Source organism: Papaver somniferum, chromosome 4 (genome assembly GCF_003573695.1).
Source record: "Papaver somniferum cultivar HN1 chromosome 4, ASM357369v1, whole genome shotgun sequence".
NCBI classification, from domain to species: domain Eukaryota; kingdom Viridiplantae; phylum Streptophyta; class Magnoliopsida; order Ranunculales; family Papaveraceae; genus Papaver; species Papaver somniferum.
Genome location: NC_039361.1, coordinates 137960910 through 137987658, shown reverse-complemented (window position 1 = coordinate 137987658; position 26749 = coordinate 137960910). Strand labels below are relative to the sequence as shown.

Genomic DNA, 26749 nt, shown 5'->3' with positions numbered 1-26749 from the left:
AACTGAAAACCGAAAAGGAGATAATAAAATGTTGCTAGAGGTTTAAAGCGTCACTTGGAGGATTATTTGGCGGTTGACGAAGTACGGCACGATACGTGTTGTGTGCCATGTCAAGCTAAGTAATACATTTAATCCGGAGCACAACACGCATTGTGTAGTACAATTCCACGAAATAGAGAGCGCGATCGGGGGCGGAGCTAGGAAACTAGCAAAGGGTAGGCAAAAATATTACTCTTACCTTGTGAACACGTAAATCACGAAGGCATTTATACGTTCACAAACAATGTTCGCATTCTATACACATGCGCGCACTGATGAGACGATTGTATTGATTCCTTGGCTCAAAACCTTAGGGTTTTTTATTGCCTCGTCTAATATCATCACCAGAGGGGTTCACATAGAGGAAGATAAAGAAAACGAAGTGTAAAAGTAATACTCGTGGAGTATGAACTGGATGTAAAGTGCTGAAATATAAATAAGACTGGGATTTACGTGGTTCAGCACTAAGGCCTACATCCACGGGGTTGTCGTTTTCACTATGCATTTGATGATTACAGAGGTAGTCGAATGACTTTGGAGTTTACATAGGTCTGCGAATTTTAAAAGGTAAACTTACACTAAGAATTCTTCTCTCTCGACTTCTCTCTAAACCTCCCTCTCTTTTTCGATCCCCTCTCTCTTGGTGGACAGGGGGTATTTATAGGGTTAGAGTGTGGGACCCGTTTCTGAGAGCCGTTGGAACCTTATCTTCTTGTGCTTTGTGTCTATCACGCAGAGGTCTTCGTTCATTGCTTGATCACGCAGAGTCATCCTCGTTCGTTCCACGGGTTGATCGATACGTACACTGCTCAGAGTGTTTAATGCGGGTAGTTGAGACGCATGCTCGTGTCAGACAAGTGTCTTCTGTCCCTGTCACGTCCATGTCAGTCAACCTTCTCTTCACCGTTGATCTTGGCTTCTTTTGGGATGAGATAAAGCAATTCTTCGGGAGTTATTTGGTGCTCCGCAATACACCGTGCTTTTGGTACATCCTTTAACTTCTGCCCTTGGATTTGTTCGGGCGAAGATCCGACGTCGACGGGATGGACTTCTTGGCTGTGGGCGTGTGTCATCATGTTTTGATGACTTGGTCCGCATGCTCTCCACGTGTCTTCTCACATACACGTGTTTGATGATGAAATACGTACACACATACCTTTTTAGGGTAGGCAAAAAAAGAAGAACTATGAGCCAATCCAGCAGAGCAGGCAACTGCGTATCCTTGCTCTAGGTTGGCTCTGTCACTGAGAACAACATAGAATTTGTAAAGCATGTCGAAAGCACGCTCATAATCCATGTGCACTTCTCAAAAAATGTCTTCATCATAGCCATTGAGTGACCATACATTGTCTTCTACAGTTTACCAATTGTTTTTACCATCGCTATCTAAATTCATCAAGTAATACACAAAATTATGAAAAGTGAAAAATGAAAAAGAACGACCGATGATATAGTATAAGTAATAGTTTTTAATAAGATTCTTAAAAACTTTATAAATTACTCTGTGGATATGAGTATGTTGTCACTAATGGCAACTGCAAGATGAAACTTAACTTATATAAAGACAACTCTCTTTATTGATGTTTAGAAAATCTCTCAAAACTAAACACAAGCTCTAATCTTGCTCATATGATCAACCACAACTTTAGTGATCATATATATATGGAACTATGAATTCCTTTTCCTAGTCCTATTACCTTATTACATGTCTTTCCTTTTCTTAGAACTAGATGACTTCTAATTCCCTTAGGATTAAATCAATTTCCTAATCTTGTCCTTTACTACATGTATTTCCTATTCTTAGAACTAGTTGGAACCTAATTCCCTTTAGGAATACATGCTAGGCTTTCCTTATTCTAACCAAACATGTTAGAGACTATCTTAGCCTCAATGTTGAAGTTAATCCAACATTCTCCCCCTTAAGCTTCAACTGCACTTGTGACATGTCTTGTACACCAATCAGTTTTCTCATTTCTTCAAACTTGATCCAAGCTAATGCCTTTGTCAATATATCTGATTTCTGCTCAGTTCCAGGTATGTGTTTTACGTTAATGACCTCCTTCTCGATGCATTCTCGTATGAAATGATACCTTTTATGAATGTGTTTCGTCTTCCCATGAAACACTGGATTTTTAGTGAGTGCAATTGCAGACTTATTATCAATCTTGATGAGAACTTTTCCAGGTTCTCTTCCTTTGATTTCACCCAACAGTTCTTGAAGCCATATTGATTGTTTAGCTGCTTCTGTTGCGGCCATAAACTCAGCTTCACAGGATGAGAGGGCTACAGTGTCTTGCTTCTGTGAACACCATGTAATATGTGCTTCACCTAGATAAAATATATGACCAGTTGTACCTTTTCCATCATCTTGGTCAATATTATGACTGCTGTCACTATACCCAACAATTCCTTTTGATCCTCCTCGACCATACTTCAATCCATACGTGATTGTTCCTTTTAGGTATCTTAATATTTGCTTCATGATGTCACCATGAGATTTGCGTGGACTTTGCATATAACGACTAGCTACTCCCACTGAGAAAGCCAAGTATGGTCTTGTGTGTAATAAGTATCTTAGGCATCCAACATTTCTTCTATAACTCGTTGAATCAATCTCTGCTTCTTCTCGTGCCTTTGAAACTTTAAGTCCAAACTCCATTGGTATCTTAGTTGGATTACAAGTTTCAAGTCTTGCTCTTTAGAACACTTTATGAATCTCATTCCCTTTAAGATTTGATCTAACTTTGTATTCCAGGCTCGAGGAGCTTGTCTTAGACCATATAGATCTTTTGATAACTTATAAACCTTATGCTCTTGTCCTTTTACTTCAAAACCTTCTGGTTGTTCAACATACACATCTTCTCGCAATTCACCATGTAAGAATGTTGTCTTAACGTCTAAGTGGTGAATTTCCCATGAGTTTGATGCAGCTTCTGCTATTAAGAGACGAATTGTCTCTAGTCTAGCAACTGGTGCGAAGACTTCATCAAAGTCTATGCCTGATTCTTGAACGTATCCCTTAGCTACAAGTCTTGCCTTATATTTGTTAATAGTTCCATCAGCATTTCTTTTAACCTTGAAGATCCACTTGAGGCCAATCACTTTTACCCCACCTGGCTTATCAACTAGAAACCAAGTCTTGTTTCTGTTGATTGAAATAATTTCTTCTCTACATGCTTGTGTCCATTTAGTCGAGACCTTTGCTTCCTGAAAATTCCTTGGTTCATCATTAACAGAAAGTAGTAATCTCACATTCTTCTGCAGCTTGAAGAACATAATCCTCCAGATACTGTGGCTTTTGTATCTGTCTTGTTGATTTTCGCAGTGGAATGGGTTGAGTTATTTCATCGATCTCTTCTTCTTCTTCTTCTTCTTCTTCTTCTTCTTCTCTTCTTCTTCTTCTTCTACTCTTCGTTATTCTCAGTGTTTTCATTATTCTCTTCTTCTTCTTGATTAACATCATTGTTTCCATTGGTATTGATGATTATGGGTCCTTCGCCTTCATCAATTACTTGACCCCATCTCATGTGAAACATTCCTGGATCCCTACTTGGTCCATCATTAGTTTCTTTCCAGTTCCAGTTTGCTTTTTCATCGAATACCACATCTCGACTCACTATTACTCTTTTCGTTGTTGGATTGAATAATCTGTAAGCTTTGGATCCAGGCTCAATTCCTAGATGCACAAGAGTCTGAGATCGATCATCCAGTTTCTTAAGAGTTGCAGAATCAACTTTTGCGTATGCTTTGCAACCAAACACTCTTAAATGATCTATGTTTGGTTTTCTCTTTCGCAAACTTTCATATGGAGTCATGTCTTTCAGAGCTTTCGTAGGTATCCTGTTTATTAGGTATGTGGAGTGTCGTACAGCTTCTCCCCATAGATAATTAGGTACCTGCATAGCCTTTAAAGAACTTCTTGTCATCTCCATTAGAGTCCTGTTTCTCCTCTCCACCACTCCGTTTTTTGTGGTAGCCCTCGAACCATCTTGTTCTGAGACATAGTTTTTAAGGTTCTGAAACTTATGTGTCCTAACCTTGCGTGCCACTTCCATGTCTGATCTTCCAGTCTCATATTCAGACACAATGGCCTTCCAATCATGAGACTTATCTTGTAGAATATATTCTGTGAGCGTGAGACTCTAACTAAAAGTCTTCCACTTGGGTCATGAACTGTTAGATAATCTTGTCGCATTCTAACATCACATCCAACTTCTGTAGCTTGTCCTAAACTTAGAATGTTGCTTTGTAAGTTTGGGATGAAGTAGATGTTTGTGACAAGCTTCTGTTCTCCGGTCTTGCTCTGAAATAGAATTGATCCTTTCCCTTCAATTTCTACAGAAGATCCATCCCCAAACTTCACTTGTCCTTTTATTTTCTCATTGAGTTCAGAAAAGTAGTGTCTCTTACCAGTCATGTGATTGCTGTCTCCATTATCTAAATACCGTACTCCTTCTTCACCATCCTTTGTTTCATAGTTCTTTGGTATTAATTTCTCTTCGTTTAAGAATACCACTTCGTGCATGAAAAGAGCAGTATCGGCTTCCCTTGTCTCGTTCTTATTTGCCACTTGTTTCTTTTGTATTCTTTCAGGGCATACAGAGGAGAAGTGTCCTGGTTTATCACATCTGTAACAAATAATGTTTGATCTATCCTTCTTTTCTTTCCCTTGGTTTTGATCATTCTGACTTGTTGTTCTATTTTGTGAGTTAAACCTTCCTCCCCTTCCTCGACCTCTGTTTACTCTACCACCTCTTCCACGACCTCTTCCTCTTGTCGCAGAGTTTTGTTGGTAAGAGTTTGTGTACAAGAGTTTTCCTTGAGTTTCTCCATTGTTTTCTTCGTCAAGGATTCTCTCTTCATATGCTTTCAATCTTCCAATTATATCTTCATAGCTAGTCTTCTTTAAATCTAAGACTTGTTCGAGAGAAGCTATGATATGAATATACTTGGATCTTGGTAAACTATTGAGAAACTTCTTTACCAGTTTATCTTCATCAATGGATTGTCCAAGTGACGCAACTTTTGAGGCTATCTCTGATATCTTTCCTGCAAAGCTATCAATAGTATCAGTGTCTTTCATCTTCACTCTTTCAAATTCAGACATTAAGGTTTGCAGACGGGCTTCTTTAACTCGATCAGCTCCGAGATTACGTGCCTTTATTGTATCCCAAATTTTCTTTGAAGTTTCATGTTCACCAACTTGTAGAACAAGACATTATGGTATTGCTTGAAAGAGTAATCCAATGGCAACATTGTTTTTTTCTGGGTCCAATGTACCAGGATCAATTGTTTCCCAAACTTTGTATATTTTCATCAGTACCTTCATTCTCATGGCCCATACTGTGTAGTTTGTGGCGTTGAGGATTGGAACTTGTATTGATGGTGGCGTGAACTGTTTTGCACCCACAATGGTGGTTTCGTTTTCCATGGCTCAGAAACACACTCTGATACCAATTAATGGCAACTGCAAGATGAAACTTAGCTTATATAAAGACAACTCTCTTTATTGATGTTTAGAAAATCTCTCAAAACTAAACACAAGTTCTAATCTTGCTCATATGATCAACCACAACTTTGGTGATCATATATATATGGAACTATGAATTCCTTTTCCTAGTCCTATTACCTTATTATATGTCTTTCCTTTTCTTAGAACTAGATGACTTCTAATTCCCTTAGGATTACATCAATTTCCTAATCTTGTTCTTTACTACATGTATTTCCTATTCTTAGAACTAGTTGGAACCTAATTCCCTTTAGAAATACATGCTAGGCTTTCCTTATTCTAACCAAACATGTTAGAGACTATCTTAGCCTCAATGTTGAAGTTAATCCAACAGTCACAGGGCAACATATAAGTATTTCTACGTTGTGCCGCATGCTGCGTTGTATCAAGATTTTGCAAAACAAATAAATATTAACACCACAATACAATACACAGTTCACTTGACCCACTCCGAAATGTGCAGTGCCGTGCCACTTTACAACACCATATATAAGCCGTAGGCATGGAAGTGGACTGTGAGAAAGTTGGCCACCTTTTTATACAAAACCTTGGAATGATATCACTTGCATTGATCATTTACCACTGCATCCACTAGGTAGCTAGCCAATATCTATTAGATATGCTGCCTTACTTTCTAGTACTACTACTGGTAAGTAGTAACAGATGTATAGATAGAGAGTCCCATGCAAACAGTTACTACAAAAAGACATTTACATTTCCTTCAACATCAAACTTTCACTCACTATAAAGTGTGCATAAAGAACTAGCTAGCTATAGGCCCCCCACCCACTTACCCATTTTCATGTCTGGTTTCAATCCTAACTTTGCATTCGCATAATCTGTCTGGGCTATAAATATATTCATATATATATATATATATATATATATATATATATAATGCGTTGATTTGGGAATCTGAATGAGCCAGATTAGATTAACCATGAACATGCATGAAGTGGTGAATTTTAGAGGCTATTCCTTTGTTTATACGTCGACATTGTATTTTTTACCAGGTTAACTTGGGAAAACTGTAGATCGTTTTGATAACTTCATGTCCAAAAGGCCATTAAAGTATCATGTACCCAAATCAGTCGAAAATCAATCCGTTCAGTAAACAATTTTTTCTCATGTTTACGATAGTTAGGCCCACTTGAACAGTTCATTTTTAGTAGTAATTGAGGACGGGGTAGTAGCGAGGATGATGATGATGCTTTGATGATGATACCATGACGGTTGAAGATATATATACACGCAATGCCATCTCTCTCATGCACTCTTTAGATTTGTTTTATTATGCTTTCAAGAAGAAGAATATGGTGGTGGTGGGGAAAGAAACCCACTTGGTTGTATTTGTGCGGAAAAGAAAGAATATCTTGGAGCGGGCCTCTCTCTCTCAAACATTAATTGGGACACGAACTAATATAGGGTGCAACAAACCCTAAATACATCCTAAAAGACTAACCGAGATACCCGATAATCACATAGATAGATTTACCCTCTTAAATTCTCAAACCCTCATGCATCCTCTCTCTAGTCTAGACAAGCAACACACACATATAAACACACGTATAATAATAATAATACTAGGGTCCCTGCCATGCAGTGCATGCTCCCAAAGAAAACCCTAGCCCGTGCTTCTCTTCCATCTCTCTCTTTAATTTTTTTTTTAATGGTGTAGTATTTTCACATGGCGACCAGTTGGGTTTATTATGCTGAAGTAGCAAAAATTAAGAAAATGTTTAGTCTTGTCACTAGATCAGGGCTATTGCTTATGACCACCCGTACATAATGCATATGTAATAGGTTTGTGGGTCGGGATATGCAGCAAGTAGATGTTAGCTAGAGACAGGGAGAGAATGACCTACCAAGCAAGGTATATCACAAGGAGTAAGAACCTAATGATGATTAAGAAGTAGACATGAGGAAGTCTAGAAGGTGACAATTTGGTAGTAGAAAGATATCACTATCTTTTCTTCTAAACCCACCAAATGAATATTCACTTTTGCTTATAGATTATTTTTCATGCTTTGATTCTAAGCTTCATAATACTATAAGTCGATTAATGCCTTATCCCTGTACCCATGCCCATGCAAAACCTATGTGCCAATCAACACGATACATGATAACATAAACACTACCACACCACCAAACCCAACTCGCCATCATCAACGTTAATTCATTTTTTTCTTAAGGTTTTTATTGCTGTAACCAAGAAAGAAAAAAGATCCATGTTTAATGTAATGTATTAGAAAAGTACGCCTAAAGTTTTCAATTAACACACATATGTTCACTTTCCCATACACTACATAGATCCCCTAAAAACAAACCATTAGTGATATTAGTATGCCTTAGCTAGAGAGTGAGAGAGAATACTTGAGTTTTTATCAGCTTTTGAGCAGAGAAGAAAGGGGCAGAGGAATGAGAGAAATGCAGAACTTTTTCCCATTTGGACTGCATGTTTACTGTTATTACTTGATCCCCTCAAAAGACAACCCTTCTTGTTATTCTAATCTAACTATATATATCTATACTTAGTTACAGATAGGTCAGTGACTCAGTGGCAAGTTAGAGTGGGAGAGAGACAGAGAGAGAAGGCTTAGAGTGAGAGGGGGTTCTATAATTTGTAGTTTTTGAGTTTTTGACAGTTATTATTAATAGGAGGAAGAGGAGACAATAAACAGTTACAAAGGTGGGAGGTAACATGATGTTTTTCTAGTTGCAGAGACACCACCACTCTCTACATCTCGAACAGAAACACCTCAGTTGTTTTACTAAGCTAGTATATTGTTTACTAATACTTTCTTAATTAATGTTTGATCAAAACCAACATCATTATTTGATATCCAATCAATGCAGTTATATCAAATTTTAGAAAATGTGTGACTCAAATGCACAACAGAAACTTTATTCCTTCCTGAAAAACAGGGATATATACCTGGCAACTTTGATTTCCATCGATGTTTATTAGCATTAGTTCGTTAGTTAACAAACAAACTGAGGCATCCGGCACCTGCACTGTTTCTGTGGAAACCGAGCTCGGAGGCTAGCTACCATTAGACATTATCGTGTTGTTTATTTGATCATATGTGACGGCCTACAAAAACCAGGAAATACCATGTCAAAGTCTGTGGGTACTGAGATTACAAGGACGTGCGGCTTTTATTTTTGACACACTAATCACTTAATTATTAAATCCTAAAATAAGCATATTATTGAAGTGTTATATTTTATGACAGTAACATGTGTTCTTACTTCCTAGGATCCAAACTTCGCAGGCAAGAGTTTATCTTCTTATGGTATAAAATCGTCTATAACCTTCCATTCACTAGATAAGCATACCATTATTCCTTTCATGAGATTAACTCCCGTCAGTAGAATCACTCTTCAAACTTATACTTCCGACTCCGAGCAAGAACTAATAAGGACTGTACAAACTAGTTTGTTGACACATCCTTTGAGCAACACAAAGGGCCTTTTTCTTTGATGTAATTTTGTCTTTCCAATGAAATCACAACCTAATTAATACTATATATAAAGTGATTACAAAATTATTAATGCACAGTTGGATCATAATTTTTTTATTAAGGTCTTTATTATTTAATATTAAGTCAAAATATTGCTATTCAATTTCATTTTCTATTAAAAGTTCAAAACTAAACTAACATCCTAGAATATATTATATTATTATTATGTATTAAAGTATTAAGGGTTTTTCCTATCTGTGTATAGACTGTCTATAGCTTTCTCTTTCTCCCCAACAACTATTTCAAATACCTCTCCACAAACTTCCAAATAAAGAGAATTAATGGAAAGGGATATTTCAAAGGTTTACCTTCTTCTCAAATTCTTGTCTTCATCATATATATGAAACAACAACAACATTGAAACACTTGCTGTTACATTGTTTCATTCATGGCTGCACATAGAAGCTAGTACCTCATGCTCTGATGAATATCTTTCACGGGAACAAACCAGCATGTCTTTTGACCTTCAATTCATGATCATATACAAGTCTTTAGTATAATCCATGGCTCATATTGATGACACCACATATTTTAGCAGTCAAGTACAGATCAATAGCAAACAAAGAACAAGACGGTTATTGGGTGATCCAATATGATCATGTTTCCAACACAAAACCCCCATAAACAACAACAACAGCAACGATACGACGGTTACGGTTATGGTGGTTGTAGAGAATATAGTTATTGTCCTAGATACGGAGGAGGGAGTTTTGATCATATGAGGTATGATCAATATTCTTACAACGAAGCCATTTATTTAGAATCTGATATAATAGAGTTGGTTGGGAATCGGTGTCAACGGCTACAACAACATCATATGGCTGAAGATGAGTCGAGAACTAGTAGTGTAAATGAAGCAGGATCAAGCTCAAGAGATCCTTCTCAGCAAGATCAGAAGCAGGGAGACGAGAAATGGCTGCAATTAGGACTAGGCAATTCTGTTGCCGAGGATTCTGAGCTCAACAAGCTCACAAACAAAGAAGTTTTGGACGAGGAACAACCGACTCCACTAAGAGATGACAAATTGGTGGAACTCGATCTCTTGTCTGGGACTGGGACACAAGATGTGAAGTCATTAACACCTATTTTCCACATGACATCAAACGACTTCCGACCAAATTTTCCTCCTTTTCGATCCGGTATTCATATCAACAATAATAGCACTACTGGTACTCGCATCAGCATGCCTTATTTTATTCATCATCATCAACAGTCGAGATCAACGAGTTTGAATCTTTCTACACATAATCATCATCTTCAGCCTGAGCATCATTTCGCATGGGCGGCAGCTGGTAATAATTCGTATAACAGGTCTAATGTATGGAATCCAACAGTAGGAACATCAGCATCCCCTTTGCCATTGATGAGTAATTCTTCATATAACTATTTACGATCACCATCATCTTTTCAGCAACACCCTAACGTAGATATTGCCGGTCCTAGTAGTAGTACTACTTCCGATAATATGATGATGAAAGTTATCGACACGCCGCCTAGACCACACTCCGGCATTTGGTTCGTCCTACAAGCATCTCCAAACCAGTAAGTACACATTTAATGACCAAGAACTAGTTCAGCATGTACATATTTTGAAGCAATTACTTAAACTTGTATATTTCGTGAGTCTTATGTTATTTTTTTAACCTGATCAATGCATCTCATTTTATGTATACTGTAGGTCAAAAATACCATTTTTGCCTCAGATTCCCAAGAGCTACCTAAGAATCAAGTAAATCTTTGAACTATAATATATTTCATTCTAGTTTATGTATTCTTGATCCCTACTTGATATTACAGATTTTTTTTCCATTTTATTTGTTTTTTGATTCGTAAAGAGACGGAAGGATGCCAGTTAGATTGTTGATGAAGTATTTGGCTAACAAACTAAGACTGAATAGCGAATCAGAGGTACTATATACGAACTTAAACTTAACCGCTAGTACCATATTAATTTCTTAATTAACGTTAATAAGTTTTAAGTGATATATTAATATGCTAATCAATGCAAGTGTTTACCGTATAGCTAGGTTGGTAGTAGATAGATTTCTCTCTTAGGTTTGCTTATTGGCATATAGTTTATAACATTTCTGCGATAAGCAAACTTATAAACATCGATCGATGCAAAACGTAAAGTAAAGACATGATAATTTTGTATGGGGAATTCGAAAAGGAAATACTAACCCTTGCATATAGTTTAATTTGATGATAGTTACATGAAAGAAACTGCAGAACTTATACCCAAAAGTATCTATCTTTAAAAATCATTTGAAGTATAGATTAAGATCAATCAATATAACTTGGATGGTGAAGTTGTACATTTTTAGCTATGTGATCCTAATGTTTTATTAGTGTAGACTAGATATACGTTTTATATGGTGGGAAGTCTTAATTAGTGTAAGTAAGTGCTTGTCTGCTCTTATATGATTAGGTTAAACGCATTACTATCAAATTTAAGATTGAACGCCTCAATAATCCATAATATGAATTTATCTTAATACTAATTCAAAAACTAAGCACATGAAACTAATGTGTTGTTCTTGCTAGCTATAAGTCGATCTAGGAATGCAAAGCGCAACGAATTTTTTGTCCGCACGCAGCTAGCTATTGATGATAAATATTTAGGCGAGTGAACGAGTAAAAGAGGATAAATCATAACTCTGCTTGTTAATCACCTCAAGCTAGACCAAAATTAACCTTATAAAACTTAAGAATTAGAGATTTATTTAACAAAGACTTATACTAAAGAGCTCTAATCAATAAGGAACGTTTCTTAATCACATATATCTTATACTTTAAATAATTTCTTCTGTGTGCTGTTTATAATTAAGATGGACGTGAACGAGTTTAGTTAACAATCAATACACTTAACACGACAAGTGATTGCAGCCATGTCTTGCATGTTGAAACTACTAATTACTTAAACTCATAACGCGCTTAATATAATTTCTCACATGTCATGCATGCAACTAATCAAGTACTTGTCAAATTAACGAATTATTCGTTTAATTCCCAAATAGGTTATTGTATTTATACATATACTCTTAATTATATTTACCGCTAGATAAGCTTAGAGCTCTATTAATTAATGGATAAAATGATATAAATAATTAAGTTGTTGAGATTTTTCATCAGATGCTAGCAATGATTTTGGATGATGATTTGATGAGTGCTAATGCATGTTCATCATCATTTCATCACTATTATGGCAAATCTTCTTATAATCATCATTAATCAAAGAAAATTGTTTGTTGAGAGTTGACTTATATATAATAGCATTTTGTTCATATTTGTTTTCTACGTGGTTTTCTGTCTTCAAGCTGTCTTCATAATGTACTAATACTATTAATTGTGTTCTTTTTTGAGATTTTAATCTTAATTATGGAATGTCTTTGATTGACTTTGTCTAAGCTAAAAGAAGGTGAATTTTGATTCGTCATTTTTTGCTAATTATGACCTAGTTTTGCTTACACCAATTATCATTATGTATAAAATATGATGAAGCATCCAAAGAAAAAATCATTACCAGAGGAAGAACCTTTCGTCACGTTGTCATTATTTCATGCTTTGGTTTACCAGATCATACTTTTATAAAAATGATATCCATGATGGTAATTAGCAAGCTAATTTGCCGAACGAAAGAAAAGTGAAAACATAAAAACTCGAGTTAGTCTTCTCCATGTATAATGAGAACCCTAATAATAAGTAATAAGTGGTAGTGCACACACATTGTTGGAATAATATTACTAATTGAGAATATCCCACCAATCATATATATGTATCCACAACATCACTGAGCAATACTAATAATTTTAGAATGAAAACGCGTAGCTTTGATGTAGCTATCTAGCTTGGCTAGAAAAAGTATATATGAAGTAATAAGTAATGTAATGCACGTGGAATAAGTAAGATGAACAAGAAATGGATATCAGAGAAAATCTCATGTTTGAATATATGTTGGCCTATCTGCATACTATATCAGAGAAAGATGAAGAAAATATTTGTAATTAACGTTGTAACTTGTTGTTAGAATGTTTAAACCTTAACAAATCTGAAAAGGAGTTATAAGGCAAGGTTGTTATAGGACCTACCAAATACATACGACGAGGGTTACTAATTGCTTAGTGCTAGTTACCAATTAATCCCACATAATTTGATTGGGAAGTTTATTTTTCGAAAAGAAGAGGTTATATTAAAGAATTTGACAAAAAATTGATTTTTATTCATCATTACGTACGTGAGGATTTTATTTTATTTGTTTTAATTTTGTTTTGAAGCATATATTAGGATCCGTTTAATATAAAATGCTTCGAAAAAAAAAAAACATTCATCATTCTACTAGGGCAATATCAATTTCACTTTGCAAAGCAAGCCTTGAAATAGACGTCCATGAAATTGACATATATGGAAATTAACTTAAAAGTATAAAAATATAGGGACAAATCGTTAGGTACTCAAGTTTTTTCCCTTGATTAACTGTAGGAAACAAGAAACTAATGGAAGCAGCTAGCTAGAGCTTATGACATTACGAGAAAGTCTTAATGGTTGCGTACTGATATGATTATGGCTTACTACCAAAGCATGTCTTGGCTAGGGTGGGGTTTGATCTAATGATGAATTTCTAAGTGCCATATTGAGACATATGTTGGTGGAGTGAGCAGCGTCATGTAGTCGGGAGTAAATTAAAATTTGGCTCTTGATGAACAACATCTAGGACAATATGCAATGGTAATAATAGAGGACATATTTGAGAATAAAATCCATCTACATCTGTTTTACAGCATGCGCGACCAAAACGGTGGAATAAATAGTTAAGGAAAAAAAGAAGTGTAGACGTAAGCTTGTGATAGAGCATGACATCAATATTAAACGAATTTATGTTTTCGTTTTGGTTGTCCCATGAAGCTTGAAAACTAGCGATAACTTGAATAATAATCACCATGTTGAAGAGACTGTGTCCACCCACCACCTTTTGATACCTTAAGCAGCCGGATACACTTTTTGAGTTTTCATCACTCGACTACCTAAAAATTTTCAAACTCCGGTCAGTGATATCATATCATCCGATTAATTTAGTTATCATCTAATCTATTACTACTATATGCAAAATGAAGAGTTTATGAGATTAGCTAATGATCACAACAAAATCTGATATTGCATGTGGGGTTTGTTTCATGCAGATAGAGATAAGATGTAGAGGGCAACAGCTTGACCCATTTTTGACGTTGCAACATGTAAGAGATCATATTTGGAATCCAAAAGATGATCGTGATCAATTGCTGATGATGACTTTGCTTCAGGATGCTTCGGCCACTACTAGTACTGATAATCATGTTATGATTCTACATTATGGTACTAACTCTAATACAAGCAGTACTGTTAATAGGACTACTACTCCGTGATCTTGATCCCTCCACTTATTTGAAAATTTACAACCAAAAAAAAAAAAAACATAATTTTTTTCTTTCTATTATTTATGATCAACCAGTCTCAATCTTCTACCGTGGTATGTTGTATAATTATTTTATTTATTATTTACTTTTCAATTGAAAGTTTTTGAGTTTTCTTTGTTTCCTCTACCGAGTACTTTTACATTAGTAAATGAGGGTTTCTCACTAATGCCAGGTTTGGTACTTCTATTTTGCTTGTGATCTTACTACGATGTTTCATTTACTAGAAATAACCCGTGCTGTAACGGCACGGTATGAGGCTAACATAAAGTTATAGTAAAAATATTTAATAAAAACATATAGAAAAAAAGTAATTCGACATGTATTTAATTAACGATTATATTTAATTAGATCTCGAAATATGTTAGGCTGAATTCCACATATAAAAATTATGAACCTGAAAGTTAGATATAAATAATTTTAAAGTTGGTTTACAGTGCAGTTGATTTAAGAGTAATTACTAAAATTAAATCTTGCTAGTCAAATTGTTTTATCGTGTTATATTATTTTAATTTTTGATGACCTACACCAAAACCGAATAAACTCATCAAACTTGGATTAATTTGCAATATCTTTAAGATTATATCATCAATCCATTTAACAAATCCTTGGCATTTTAATACCAATTCATTTTACTGAATAAAAAAAATGTAAATAGTTGATATCTGGTTTATTTGATAAAAAAAAACCTTCCGTGTTATTAATTTTATCTTGAAAAGTAACTTTTTGATCCACCTCTAGTTGCTTCCTAGAATCATACAAAATGAGAGAGGGCGTAACATGATTAATAGAAAAACTCCGACCAAAGTATTTTATTTTCATAAATTTTACTTTATCAACAAAGCTTACCTGATTTTTGTAAAAAAAATAATAATAAATTTTGTTGTGTTTATAATCATAAAAGACATAAAGATACTGTTTAAAGAAATTCGTATTGCATTTATTTTATTTAAATGAAAAGATGCAAGCAATGTACATTCATAGTATGGAGTTTTATGACCCTAATCATGAAGGAACCAATCAATTGAAATTCATAACAAAATAGGTTATAACTTTCATATCCGTCGGATGTCTAAGATTGGGATAGTCGGATGCAATGTTTGTCTCTCAAAATGTTATCCATTCGTACAAATTCAAAAACCCATTCTGTTTAGTGGGCTCCCTGTGTAGGATGTAAAAATTGATTAGAAGGCATGACTAATATTTTATTCTTACAAAAATACTAATATATAGTTTGATTCAGATCGAAATAGCAATATACTCACGTTTTCGTCAATCATTAGTAAATCCAAAATAGTTACTTCGTTGGTCGTCATGAAATCAATCTCTTCCCATTTTCTTGCAACACGAAACCTAAGGACTCTAGGTTTGTTTTCATCGCAATCATGCATTCTCGAAAAGGAAGCAAACACGTTTTGGGCAACGGTTTTTGTAGGGCTGCAGCTAATCATGTTTGACATGTTGATATTCTTAAGCTAAAAATTTCACCAACAAATTAATTTGGAATGAGTGAATGTGTATGGCTGAAGATATACACTCCTTTATTTATACACGATTCATTAATAATTGTAATTAATGACACATTTAATTTTGTCAACGTTTTTTCTTTTGGAATGGGTTATATGCTAGTCCTAAAGGAGCATCCTTTTCGTTGCATGAAGACCTTGGACCATGGATGGTTTTAACTTATATATGGTAAGTAATTCTCTTAATCATGGGAGGATAATGGGGGAGTAAATAGAAGATCCAAAGCAACTGAAAAAAAAATTAGTAGAATTAAAAGAGGAGGAGAATTTTTTTGTGGTCTAATCAAAAAATGAAAAAGTTGAACTGTATACCTTAAAAACCCGGTGCATGGCCTAAATTTTAGCTCCAATTATGATGATTTTTTTTTGTAACGTTTCCTTTTTGAGATTATTTCATTTTTGTTTGTGTTGTATCACCAAAAGAGAAAAAAAAAATTGATTCCATCAAAAGACATTAAACGTTTCAAAATAAATAAATAATGATTCCATATCATGAGTTTGGAGGCTGATTCATTTATAAGTTTTACTCTAGTAAGTGTGTAAATGTCATGGAAGCTCATAAGTTTCATTCTTCTTTTTCTTGGAATCAGGTTCCACCATTTAGTTTCTATACATGTATATGTGTTATCTCTATTTTTCAATTGCTTGATCAAGATTTTTTTTTTTTTTTTTTTTGAATTTAACTTCTTTTTGTTTGTTCAGATTTTTTCATGGCATTAAAATCTGATGCAAAGATAGCCGCGATCATGATCAAGAATGCTCAAATGTTCTCAAGAATGCTAGAATTGATATGGATGAAAACATGTTCATCTTTCGATTGGTTAAATGTCTCATTCGAAAATAAATTTATTATAGATGCTAGAAAATTATTCTAAAGTTCTTTGTGCCTTTGGATTTTACATCGGAATTTATTTTATTTTTTTTGCAGGATGATGAAAATAAGCTTATTTGATTGCTAAAATTAAAATTAGGCCCGTGGCATAAGATTAAATTTTTGGTGAGTCATTTTTTGGATATATATATATATATTCGTTACTTATTGTTCCATTTGTACATTAAGTATATCCAAAATCATTATTTTTATTTTTTTATTCTTCCCTTTACGCAATGAGTACAATGAAAATTATTTTTATTAGTTTTCTATGATCTTATTGACTCATCTTTTTTAGAAATAAGATAACATAGATATATTTACTATTAAAATATAAAAGAATAATTGTTTGTATTTTGAAAGTTATTAAATGATATCTAATTTAGTTTTTTAAAGTTATCCGTCAAAGTTTATTTTCTTTTAATTTTCTATGGTTGGAACATTTACTTTTTCAGTTTATTTTTTTAATGGCGTATTTATTTTTTCAGTTTATTAAGAGGGTAATTAATATTTGCATAATGGAAGGAGGTTACAAACACCACATCTGCTAGATTTCTTTAGCTGGGATGGGACTGGATGGTCGGATCACATGTTTGTCTCTCAAAATGTTATCCATCCGTCCAAACTCAAAAACCCATGCTGTTTTGTATTATAGATTCTTTCCAAATTCCACCGTATGTATTAGCTTCGTCATATGTTCGGATTAATTTTATGTAACCATTCATGGACTGAACTGCAAAAACATGACTCGTGGACTGTACCGCAAAAACCTGACTAGATATAGTCTCACATTGCCCATAACTCTAGCATTCATCTAGTACCAATTGGTTCCGAGTTAGAAGCCCAAACATCTAGTAACGAAGTTACAAACAAGTCGGGAAAAATTCTGATGCTAATGGAATTTTAACCTAGCCTACTTGCATGCCTGCATATTTCCTAAATCCTACTCCTCAGTTGTTGCTGTCAGTTTTCTCCGACCCAAAGAAACCTTGAGAACTTGGCAAGGACACAGTTGGACTGGTAATTACTATAATGAGGATGTCAACATTGATGAGGCGTATCACGGAGACCATGGGGCATCCTATACGTTCAGGAGTATAGAAATGGCAACACCACGACATCATATTACCCCGACACCTGAATGAACCTCCTGCCAGGGGCAGAGCCACATTGAGAGGTGGGTGTGCAATTGCACCCCCTCAAATGTGAGATTCCAAGCCTAATTTAAACGAATTTCCCTCCATTTTAGCCATTTTAACACTTTTGCATCCCTCAAATGTGCACTGATTGGTAACTTGCCCACCCGTTTCTAGAATTCTGGCTCCGCCCCTGCCTCCGTCTGTATCATTTATTTATACAAGTATTAACCAAATCCACAAGCAAATTGAATGTAGATCGAGGGAGTGAAGAACTATAATATACCAGTGCACCTTAATGCCATTTTAAGGGCTGTATCATTCAATTGAATTTCAAAACCCATCGTAACTGCAATCACAAGTTTAAAAGCAAAAGCATGTATTGGCTGGTAACTGGACATAGGTTAACTGCCCAAGATACATCACAGAAACTGGAGATGGAAAAGAAGGAAAACAACAAAGGATAGAACTTTCATACAATACAAAGTTCAGCAAATAGAATGTTTGCCAGAAATGGTGAATATAATTGCACTAATCATTACCGCAGAAGAACTGCAAACTTATGTGAAGTTCCATACAGGATACAGCTAATACAAAAGTAAACTAGTAAAGAGTTAATTCAAGAAGAGTTCAAAAGAAGATCAAGATTCTGGGATTTATATCTACAAGATGATTCTCATATTAGAGGGCACTACAGGAGGATAGACGCTTATCAATTTAATTTGCCTATCTGTTTTAGTTATTTGCCTCTTCTCAGTTTGGTTCGGACATAACAAGACTTAAGAGGACGGCCAAACTAAGAAATGGAGCCTAGTTCAGATGGTGAGGCAGACACTACTGTTTCTGCCGCTCTGCGAATAGTTACTAACTTGGTTAATTTGCACTCTCAACTAGAGTTATCCTACAACATGCAGAGTAGAATGGCTTAATTATCCATTATACTTTCGATGCAAATGTCCAAGTGTATCCTTCCCCCAAATTATAAGGAGCAGCTGAAGGTATTAAGGAGCATGAAAGAAGACAATGTTTTATGTATAGTAGAGAACCCACACAATCAAGAGTGATTCTTGTCTAAAACTAGCTAGCAATTGATGTCAATGTAATACATCTCACAAAAAGATAAAACCAAAGATAAACTACATAAATCTCATAAGTTTCTATTTCTAATGCTCGCGATATTGTTCATTCTTCCATGTAAACTGCATATTAAATGAGAACTGCCACAAATACACCACAGCTGAGAAAACACAAGCACAATGTTTGTCAGAATTGGTTAATGTATTTACACTTCACTACCAAATAACTACTGAAAACTTAATGTAGTGTTACATACAGCTAACTAACCGCAAATAGAAATGCCAAAGGGCAGGGAGTATAAGGTTGGTAAGAGAACAGGAATCCTACTTGGAATGGAATTTATTCGTAAAAGTTCTGAAAGAAGATCAAGATTCAGGGAGACTCTCGTACTACGGAGTAGAGAGTAATACTGAAGGGTCGGCAGTAATTTACTTTTTATTTAATCTCGGGTCCTGATTCTGACAAGGATACAACTTAGGAGGATGGCCAAAATATAATTGGCTACATTAAGTCCACAAATACAATTACAAAATTGGACTTAAACAACTGCAAAATGGAGCCTAGTTCAGATATTGACACTGATACCACTTGTTTTTTAGCCGCTCTGTGATTTGTTACAGACTACTTTGGTTAATTAGTACTTCCGGCCATGGAATCATTTTGAAGATACAGGGTAAAAGGCTTAATTTCTAATCACACTTTTGATCTGAGTGACTAAGAGCATCATTAACTCAATTCTTATTGAGATTAACTGAAGGTGTTAAGTAGCACAAAAACAAGCCATGTTCTATGTTCAATTTCCTAATTCTAATTTTCTATGTCATGTCTATACAAACGGGGAAAGCTCACTATCAAAAAGCTGAACCATCCATAAATTTTCACTAGAACACTAAAGAAAAAGACAATCACAATTTTTCTCATAAAGTTTCTATTCAAATGCTTGCGATATTTTCGTTCTTTCATTTAATTGCAAAATTAAAGTCAGAACTACCACAAATACATTACAGTTGACAAAATCGATTTCTTTTTTTAGCCTTCAATTCCATAACATCACAACTAATGTGAGAAGTCAAAAGCAGAATTCTATATCATCAACATTCATTGTTCTAGTACAACTAATTCACAAGAAATCGCGCTAGACCTAATACTACTGGTGCTGCTGCGACAAGTATACAAAGTACAAGAACAAAAATAGATGACCATTATAATTTGAAAACTACAAGGAACTAAGATTAGAGTACCTCAAGAAAAACCTTTTCCAAGCTTTTCAATCGCGCAATACATTTTCCTCCTTGAACCAACAGCATTAATACCCATATCTTTAAGATCATCCAATGTTAACAATGGCAACACTTCTTCATCCACTTCATGTATTTCAAAAACAGGTCCATACCTTCCTAATCCCAATCCATTAAGCCAATTCTGAACACCATCTTCGATAATAAACCGCGGCGTCTCATCATTATCGTCATCATCATCACCATCCGATTCCCCAATCCTAGAACCCCTAATTTGTTTCCTAGGGTTTTCTTCAATTGATTGAATTGGGCTAGTTACACCTAATTCCTTCAAAGGGGTATCAGAATTGTCATCCAAGTCTCTAATTCCATCATTAGATACCCAATTGGATCGAACCCTTTTAACCCCACTTCTTCTAGGTTTGTTCAACTTTCCATCACCACCATCAAAGGTTTCTTCTGCATTGGTTAAATTGGTTAAAGGTCTGGTCTTTGATGATTTAGGATCTTTAAGAAAATGAGAAGGATGACGATATGAGAAATTGTTATGAGTATTACTATTATGATCTTTCCATTGTTGTTTTGTTGTTCTTCTTAGATAAGATTCGTAAGAATGTGTTGTTGCTGCTGTTTGATTATGATCTCCTATATCACCTAATCTTACACTTGGTCTTCGTTGTCGCTTTGTACCTAAAGATTGTTGCTGCTGTAGCTGTCTGTCTGAAGATAGAGGAATTCCAACTGTTGCTGCTGCTGTTGTTGTTATGGTGGTGGTGGTAATTCCTTCTCTTGATCCTAGTACTAGCCCATTTATGGATCCTAGGGGTGGAGGGGGTGGCGGAGGTGGTGGTGGCTGTAACTCTGACATGTTCCTTTAGGGTTTTAATTTGGGGAAGATTTTTGGTCGTTCTACTGCGTGTTATTAAGAGTTATGGAAGGTTTTGAAAGCGTCTACTGTACTTTTAATTTCCAAGGAAAAACAAAACAACACATTCAAGCCGTCGATAATTTATTCTTTTTCGAAGGAAGCAAGGGGGATTTTATTTACGTGGAAATTGACTCGTTGAAATTGAGGTTTCAGGGATTACGTAGAAGAGGTGGTAGATAGGCGCATCCTCTTGTTTGATCATGATACATTGCATATTGACACATTAAGCGTGCAACATAATTTGAATTTTTTGAGATTACAAAGAACCAAATGATATGGAAGAGACTAACAGAGATCTTGATCCTACAAGTGAGAAATTTGATGCTCCAAATCATATCTTGATAATTCCTAAAACCGGTTTGTTGACTATTGATTACATCCCCCTCAATTATCACTTCAGTAAGAATGAAATTTTTCTTCAAATTAATTTCCAAATCATACATCTTTGTCTCCTCCATCAAAGAAGAAGTTGTATCAAAATCAGTCTGGTATTCGAATTTTTATAACGGAAGTTATTGAATAATCTTCCACACAAATGACAAAATTAGATTTCGCCCAACAAAACATATTTCTCGGTTCTTCTTTCCACTAATCTGGATTGATGAGATTGTAGAGACAATATTTGAAGAAAAACTTTGTTGTAACTGTAGATGGGGAAAAACGATTTGCTGGTTTTTACGGAATTGAGGAGATGACCGTGCGGAGGAGATTCCTTGAACCGAGAAAATGCTCAACTTCACACAGATGTACTGCAAGAAGGGAGTGCTTTAAGTTCGAGAGATCAATCTGTAGGACTCCGGCCTAAACCAAGACAATGGCCGTTCCAGAGTCAATTCGGTCACAAGAGAGGATGGTTTGATCTGTAGGAGGGAAGCTGAGAAATGTGTGAGATCAATGGTGATCGAGATTGTAGGTGTGTTGTGTATTCTGCGTAAGAAAGTTCTGAATGATTGAATTTACTCAGTTGAGAGTGATTGCTCCGACGATGAGTTCGTGTAGACGAAAGATTGTCTGTATGAACTTGTCGAGAAATTCTTGTCTGTCTCAATCATGATTGATAGGCCTTTTATATTTCTGAATTGAAAACACCATGATCCAATGAAGTGTGACAGTTGCTGGAGTCAAATACTGGGGAAGTGGAAAATCGTGTTGAAACCAGTTGCTCATCGTGCGGATACTTGGTTAACTTTCCACCCACTACTTTGCTAACTCCTCCAACTGATTGCACGACTTGCTCACATTCTCGTCGTATGTATGAACACACGTGCCGTAGACCGCCATACCAAAACCCTAGTTAATATCCCCCCATGTGACACGATTAATATCTCGTGAGTATTTAGTTAGTCAGTTGCTGACTTTATGGGACGATGAGTCCTTGTATTGCTGAGTTGAACATAACTTATAAATGTTCTGAGACTCATGAATTGAACATGTCTGTTGAGACAAAGGTATCATTTTCGAATAAATGTTGATAACCTGAGGCGAGCAAATTGTGTTGCTGAATTATTGAAATATTGATAATTGATTCAATATTCCTTAGTCCGAGAAAATATTGCTAGTCTGAGTGAATGTTGCTCATCTAATGAATTGTTGGTGGCAGGACCAAATTTAACATTACTTTAAGATACTGACTGTTAGGCCGAGTATAATAATAAAAGTGTTGATCATGGGATCAACGTAAAATTATTAGTATTTGAATCTGCTCAGAATTATATTTTTGCAGAGCTCTGGATTCAAAACCCTAATTTTTGATTAATTGATGATTTATTGACAATCAACCACAGAGTGAAGCAGGGACCGGCTACATGGGATGATGAGTCGACCGTGTATCCCCCGGATGCTCAAATGAGAAAAATACCAAAGTCTCTTGAAGACCAGTTGATGAAAGGATGATTAAATGCTGGTTTAGTCATTTATTAAAATAATGCTCGTGTGAGCATTAGGTAATAAAACCTAGTTATGAAGAGATAAGGGACCAACCAAGAGGGCATAAGACCGGCCCTTGGTGGTCGTGGGACAAGCTGATGGTCATTTGAACAAACTCCAAGTTGTTCGAAAAGAGTTTGGACCTAATATGAGCAATTGAGCAAATTAGGTCAAAATTATTAAAACATGCGGGACCGGATATTTGCAAGCCTTAGGGCCAGCCTTGGTCGGTCAAGGGTACATGCACGTGTCACCATAATGTCCGTGTATCAGTTCTGAGAGTTTCGATATTTTCCAGTGCGTGTTTGAGCAACATTTTGAGAAAATATGAAGGATCCAGGGTTTTGCTGAAACTAGGAAATATTCATGAGATGATGAAAAATAATTAATAAAATATGAGATTGCAAGGTGTGGGACCGTCCACGGCTAAGGAGTGGCCATCCAGCTAGCAAGCTCGGTCCTGCAGCACTTTTCCCAATTTTATGTATTTTCCCTGATGTGAGGGAAATACCATGAAACTGAAGAATTTCATGAGATTAAGGAATTTCCATGAGATTAGGGAAATAATAATAATAATAATAAAATAGGAAATGATGAAGTGTGGGACCGACTATGGCCAGGGCATGGCCGGCCGACCAATGGGCACGGTCCCAAGGCACTCTTCCCAATTTTATAATATTTTTCATGATTTTAGGGAAATATCATAAAATCAAGAGGTTTGTTGAAACCAAGGATTTTGTTGAAATCAGGGAGTTTCCATGAGATGAGGAAACATAAAAAATAATAATAATAAAGTAAGGGGCGTGTGGGACCGGCTAGGGCATGACCGGCCGACTAGGGCCCGGTCCCACGAGTTTCCCTAATTTTACATTATTTTTCATGGGTTTAGGGAAATATCATGAAATCAGGGAATTTTCATGGGATGAGGGAAATAATAAAAATAATAAGGAACCATAAGGTGTGGAACCGGCCACGGCTAGGGCATGGCCGGCCGACTAGTTAGCTTGGTCCCACGACACCTTTCCTAATTTTTATTATTTCTCTGACATAAGGAAATACCATGAGACTAGGGAATTTCCTTGAAACGAAGGAGATTTTCTCAAATGAAAGGATTTTCATGAGATCATGGAAAAATAATAAAACATGATAAAATATAAAATTGGGCGTGGGACTAGGACTGGCCACGGCGTGACTGGCCGGCTGGTGATCCCATTCCCCTAGCGCCTTTGCCAATACTTTATTATTATTATTTTTCTTCTTATTTTGCATAGGTTCATCGTTCCTTCGTGTTTTGAAATGCTCGTTTGCGCATTCAGGTGCTCGTTTGTGCATTATTGCTGAGTACACTTGCACCATTTTAATCAGGGCTTACTCGATAGTTGCTTAGATGCCTGTACGTTGAATATTTATCACTAACCTGTGGAGTTCTGCTGGGAAGAACCACAAATTGAAGTGACAAAATATTAAGAAAAATCGTAGAATATTGTTGAATATTCAGTTAACGATTACAGATAATTAATTGATGGCTTTATACTAGCAGGCATGCTGTCTAGGAGCATTAATTATCTGACAATTGAGAGATACGAGCTTGTTGAAACGTCATATTTTCTTTATATAGTCAGGGAAAACATTGTTGCATCCTGAAGACATTGTTGCTTTATACTAGCAGGCTAGCTTTCTAGAAGCCGTCCAATCATTCGATTCTATATAGAATTAATTACTGAATTTTCTCAGTATTTATGAGATGTGTCGTTTCCTCAGCTGAGAGACTACACATCTACATATACTCTGAGAGACAGCATTCTCAGTCAGAGATTTTTGTGGCATGAGCTTTCATGCTTCAATGAGAGACATGAGCCTCAATACTCATCTGATTGTTGGATCTTGAGTACCACAATTATGGTTTTACGATTTTAACCTTTGTCGAAAATCCACCATCTACATTAAGTCCCCTGCTTATTGAGGGACAGTCATGTTCCTCAGTCAACACTGAATGGTGATTTTCCAGTTACAAACAAAATAAGTAATTGAACTTAGTCATAAGATAAGACGTTACCGGATTTTTGACTGAATGAGCAAACCATGGTTTGAATAAAAACCCCAGTGGAATAATAGAGCGTCATCCAACGAGCATAAATTAGTGTAGAATATCTGATTTGATGGTGGAACCTTGGTCGGTTTAGGATTCACGGGCCGGGCCCAAATAAGGAAATCCTTGTGAAATTAGGTTTTGGAAATAAATTTTGATATAAAAGGGATTAACCCCTTTTTTTTCACCTTCACGGCCAACCACCACCTTCCTTCCTTCATCATCTTCACGCCTGAGCTCAGAAGGAAGCAGGAGAAAAATCGTCAGATTTGCTGATCGCCGGTGCTGTCCGGCCATATTCCGGCCGGCACCGACCAGGTAAAAAAAAAAAAAAAATTTGCTTGCTGATTTCATGAGTTGTTCATGCTTTGATCATGTTAAAATTTTATACATGTGTATATGTGAGCGTGAGTTTTGTAGAAAAAATCCTTATTTTACTAAATGTATGTTTGTTCGATCATTAGTTCAATAGACTAGCAATAATCCCTAACTTGAGAGAGATTTTTATTTTAAAATATACTTGTGTCCAGTGATAATTTTTTTTTATGAGCTTTCATGGAAACCAAAACTTTATCTTAAAAGATGTGAGCTTTTTCACAAACCCGAAAGAAACCTTCGTTTCGAAGAAAAACAATCATACGAAGGAAAAGAGATTTTTTTCTTTTTCTGTAATATTATGTTATATATCTATTTACATGAGCAAATAGAAAATTTGAAAATTTTACGTGAATTATTCACGTCAATTATTAAAACATGGGTTTTGAGTAACCCTCGAAATTTAGACAATTTATTTATGATGAAATATTGTCTGGTGTAAGTTTCGTAGCTCAGTTGTGAATCATACTATGCAGATTATGTTCATGATTTTATGAAAATTCAGTTTCGATTTTCGAATAATAAAAGCTTTGTTCGTTATTGCAGGTTTCAAGGAACAAACTAATTTTGGAGTGTTAACTCTTATATCACAATCACTGCTGGTGGAATTGTAAAGAGGTAAGAGTTAAGGATTACCATTTTTGTAGATGCTTGCATGAATATTTTATTGTCAGGTCATATAACTCCATCATATTGTCGAAGTTTGCACCTTGTATGATGATATACTGAAGTAGAATGCTTTGTGCACATTACAGCTACTTCGCAAGGATGTCTGACTCCCAGGAAAATGATGCCTCCGGAGACAATACATGTATGGATGAGACTTCTTCTGGTGAAGAAGAAGAAGAAACTCATGGGCTCAAAAACGTTCGAAACATAGATGATGCATTTTTCGCGGTTCAACAGAGAACTGAAAAACGTCATCAATCCCCAGCATTTCTCCTTCTGATAAATCCCAGAGAGGTTGTTTAGAAGAAACTAGTGACTCCTCGAGCAGTTATTCGATTTTGTCTTGAACTAGGACTTTTCCTTGCGTCGATTATATTATTCAAGCTTTCTCGACG

At 35.6% G+C, this 26749-nt stretch overlaps 2 protein-coding genes across 3 annotated transcripts; one reads left to right on the top strand and one right to left on the bottom strand.

Moving 5' to 3' along the window:
* Window positions 1–9296: 9296 nt before the first annotated feature.
* LOC113362792 lies at window positions 9297–14617 on the top strand. Its single transcript, XM_026605286.1, has 4 exons — window positions 9297–10614; window positions 10751–10801; window positions 10908–10980; window positions 14250–14617. Exons 1-4 carry the CDS (start codon window positions 9665–9667, stop codon window positions 14469–14471), a joined length of 1296 nt encoding a protein of 431 aa, XP_026461071.1. The 5' UTR covers window positions 9297–9664; the 3' UTR covers window positions 14472–14617.
* A 3352-nt stretch (window positions 14618–17969) lies between these two features.
* LOC113362791 lies at window positions 17970–21347 on the bottom strand. Of its 2 annotated transcripts, none has more exons than XM_026605285.1 (2): window positions 20371–21347; window positions 17970–18255 (listed from the first exon to the last, which is right to left on the bottom strand). In XM_026605285.1, exon 1 carries the CDS (start codon window positions 21233–21235, stop codon window positions 20372–20374), a length of 864 nt encoding a protein of 287 aa, XP_026461070.1. In that variant the 5' UTR covers window positions 21236–21347; the 3' UTR covers window positions 17970–18255; window position 20371. The 2 variants fall into 2 exon arrangements, with proteins under 2 accessions (XP_026461070.1, XP_026461069.1); XM_026605284.1 differs by lacking the exon at window positions 17970–18255 and adding an exon at window positions 19166–19289.
* Window positions 21348–26749: the final 5402 nt, after the last annotated feature.

Coding starts and splice junctions, on each gene's coding strand:
- LOC113362792 (XM_026605286.1), top strand. CDS start 9,665: ATGATCATGTTTCCAACACAAAACCCCCATAAACAACAACAACAGCAA. Junction 10,615..10,750: donor CTACAAGCATCTCCAAACCA/GTAAGTACACAT, acceptor TGTATACTGTAG/GTCAAAAATACCATTTTTGC. Junction 10,802..10,907: donor AAGAGCTACCTAAGAATCAA/GTAAATCTTTGA, acceptor TGATTCGTAAAG/AGACGGAAGGATGCCAGTTA.
- LOC113362791 (XM_026605285.1), bottom strand. CDS start 21,235: ATGTCAGAGTTACAGCCACCACCACCTCCGCCACCCCCTCCACCCCTA.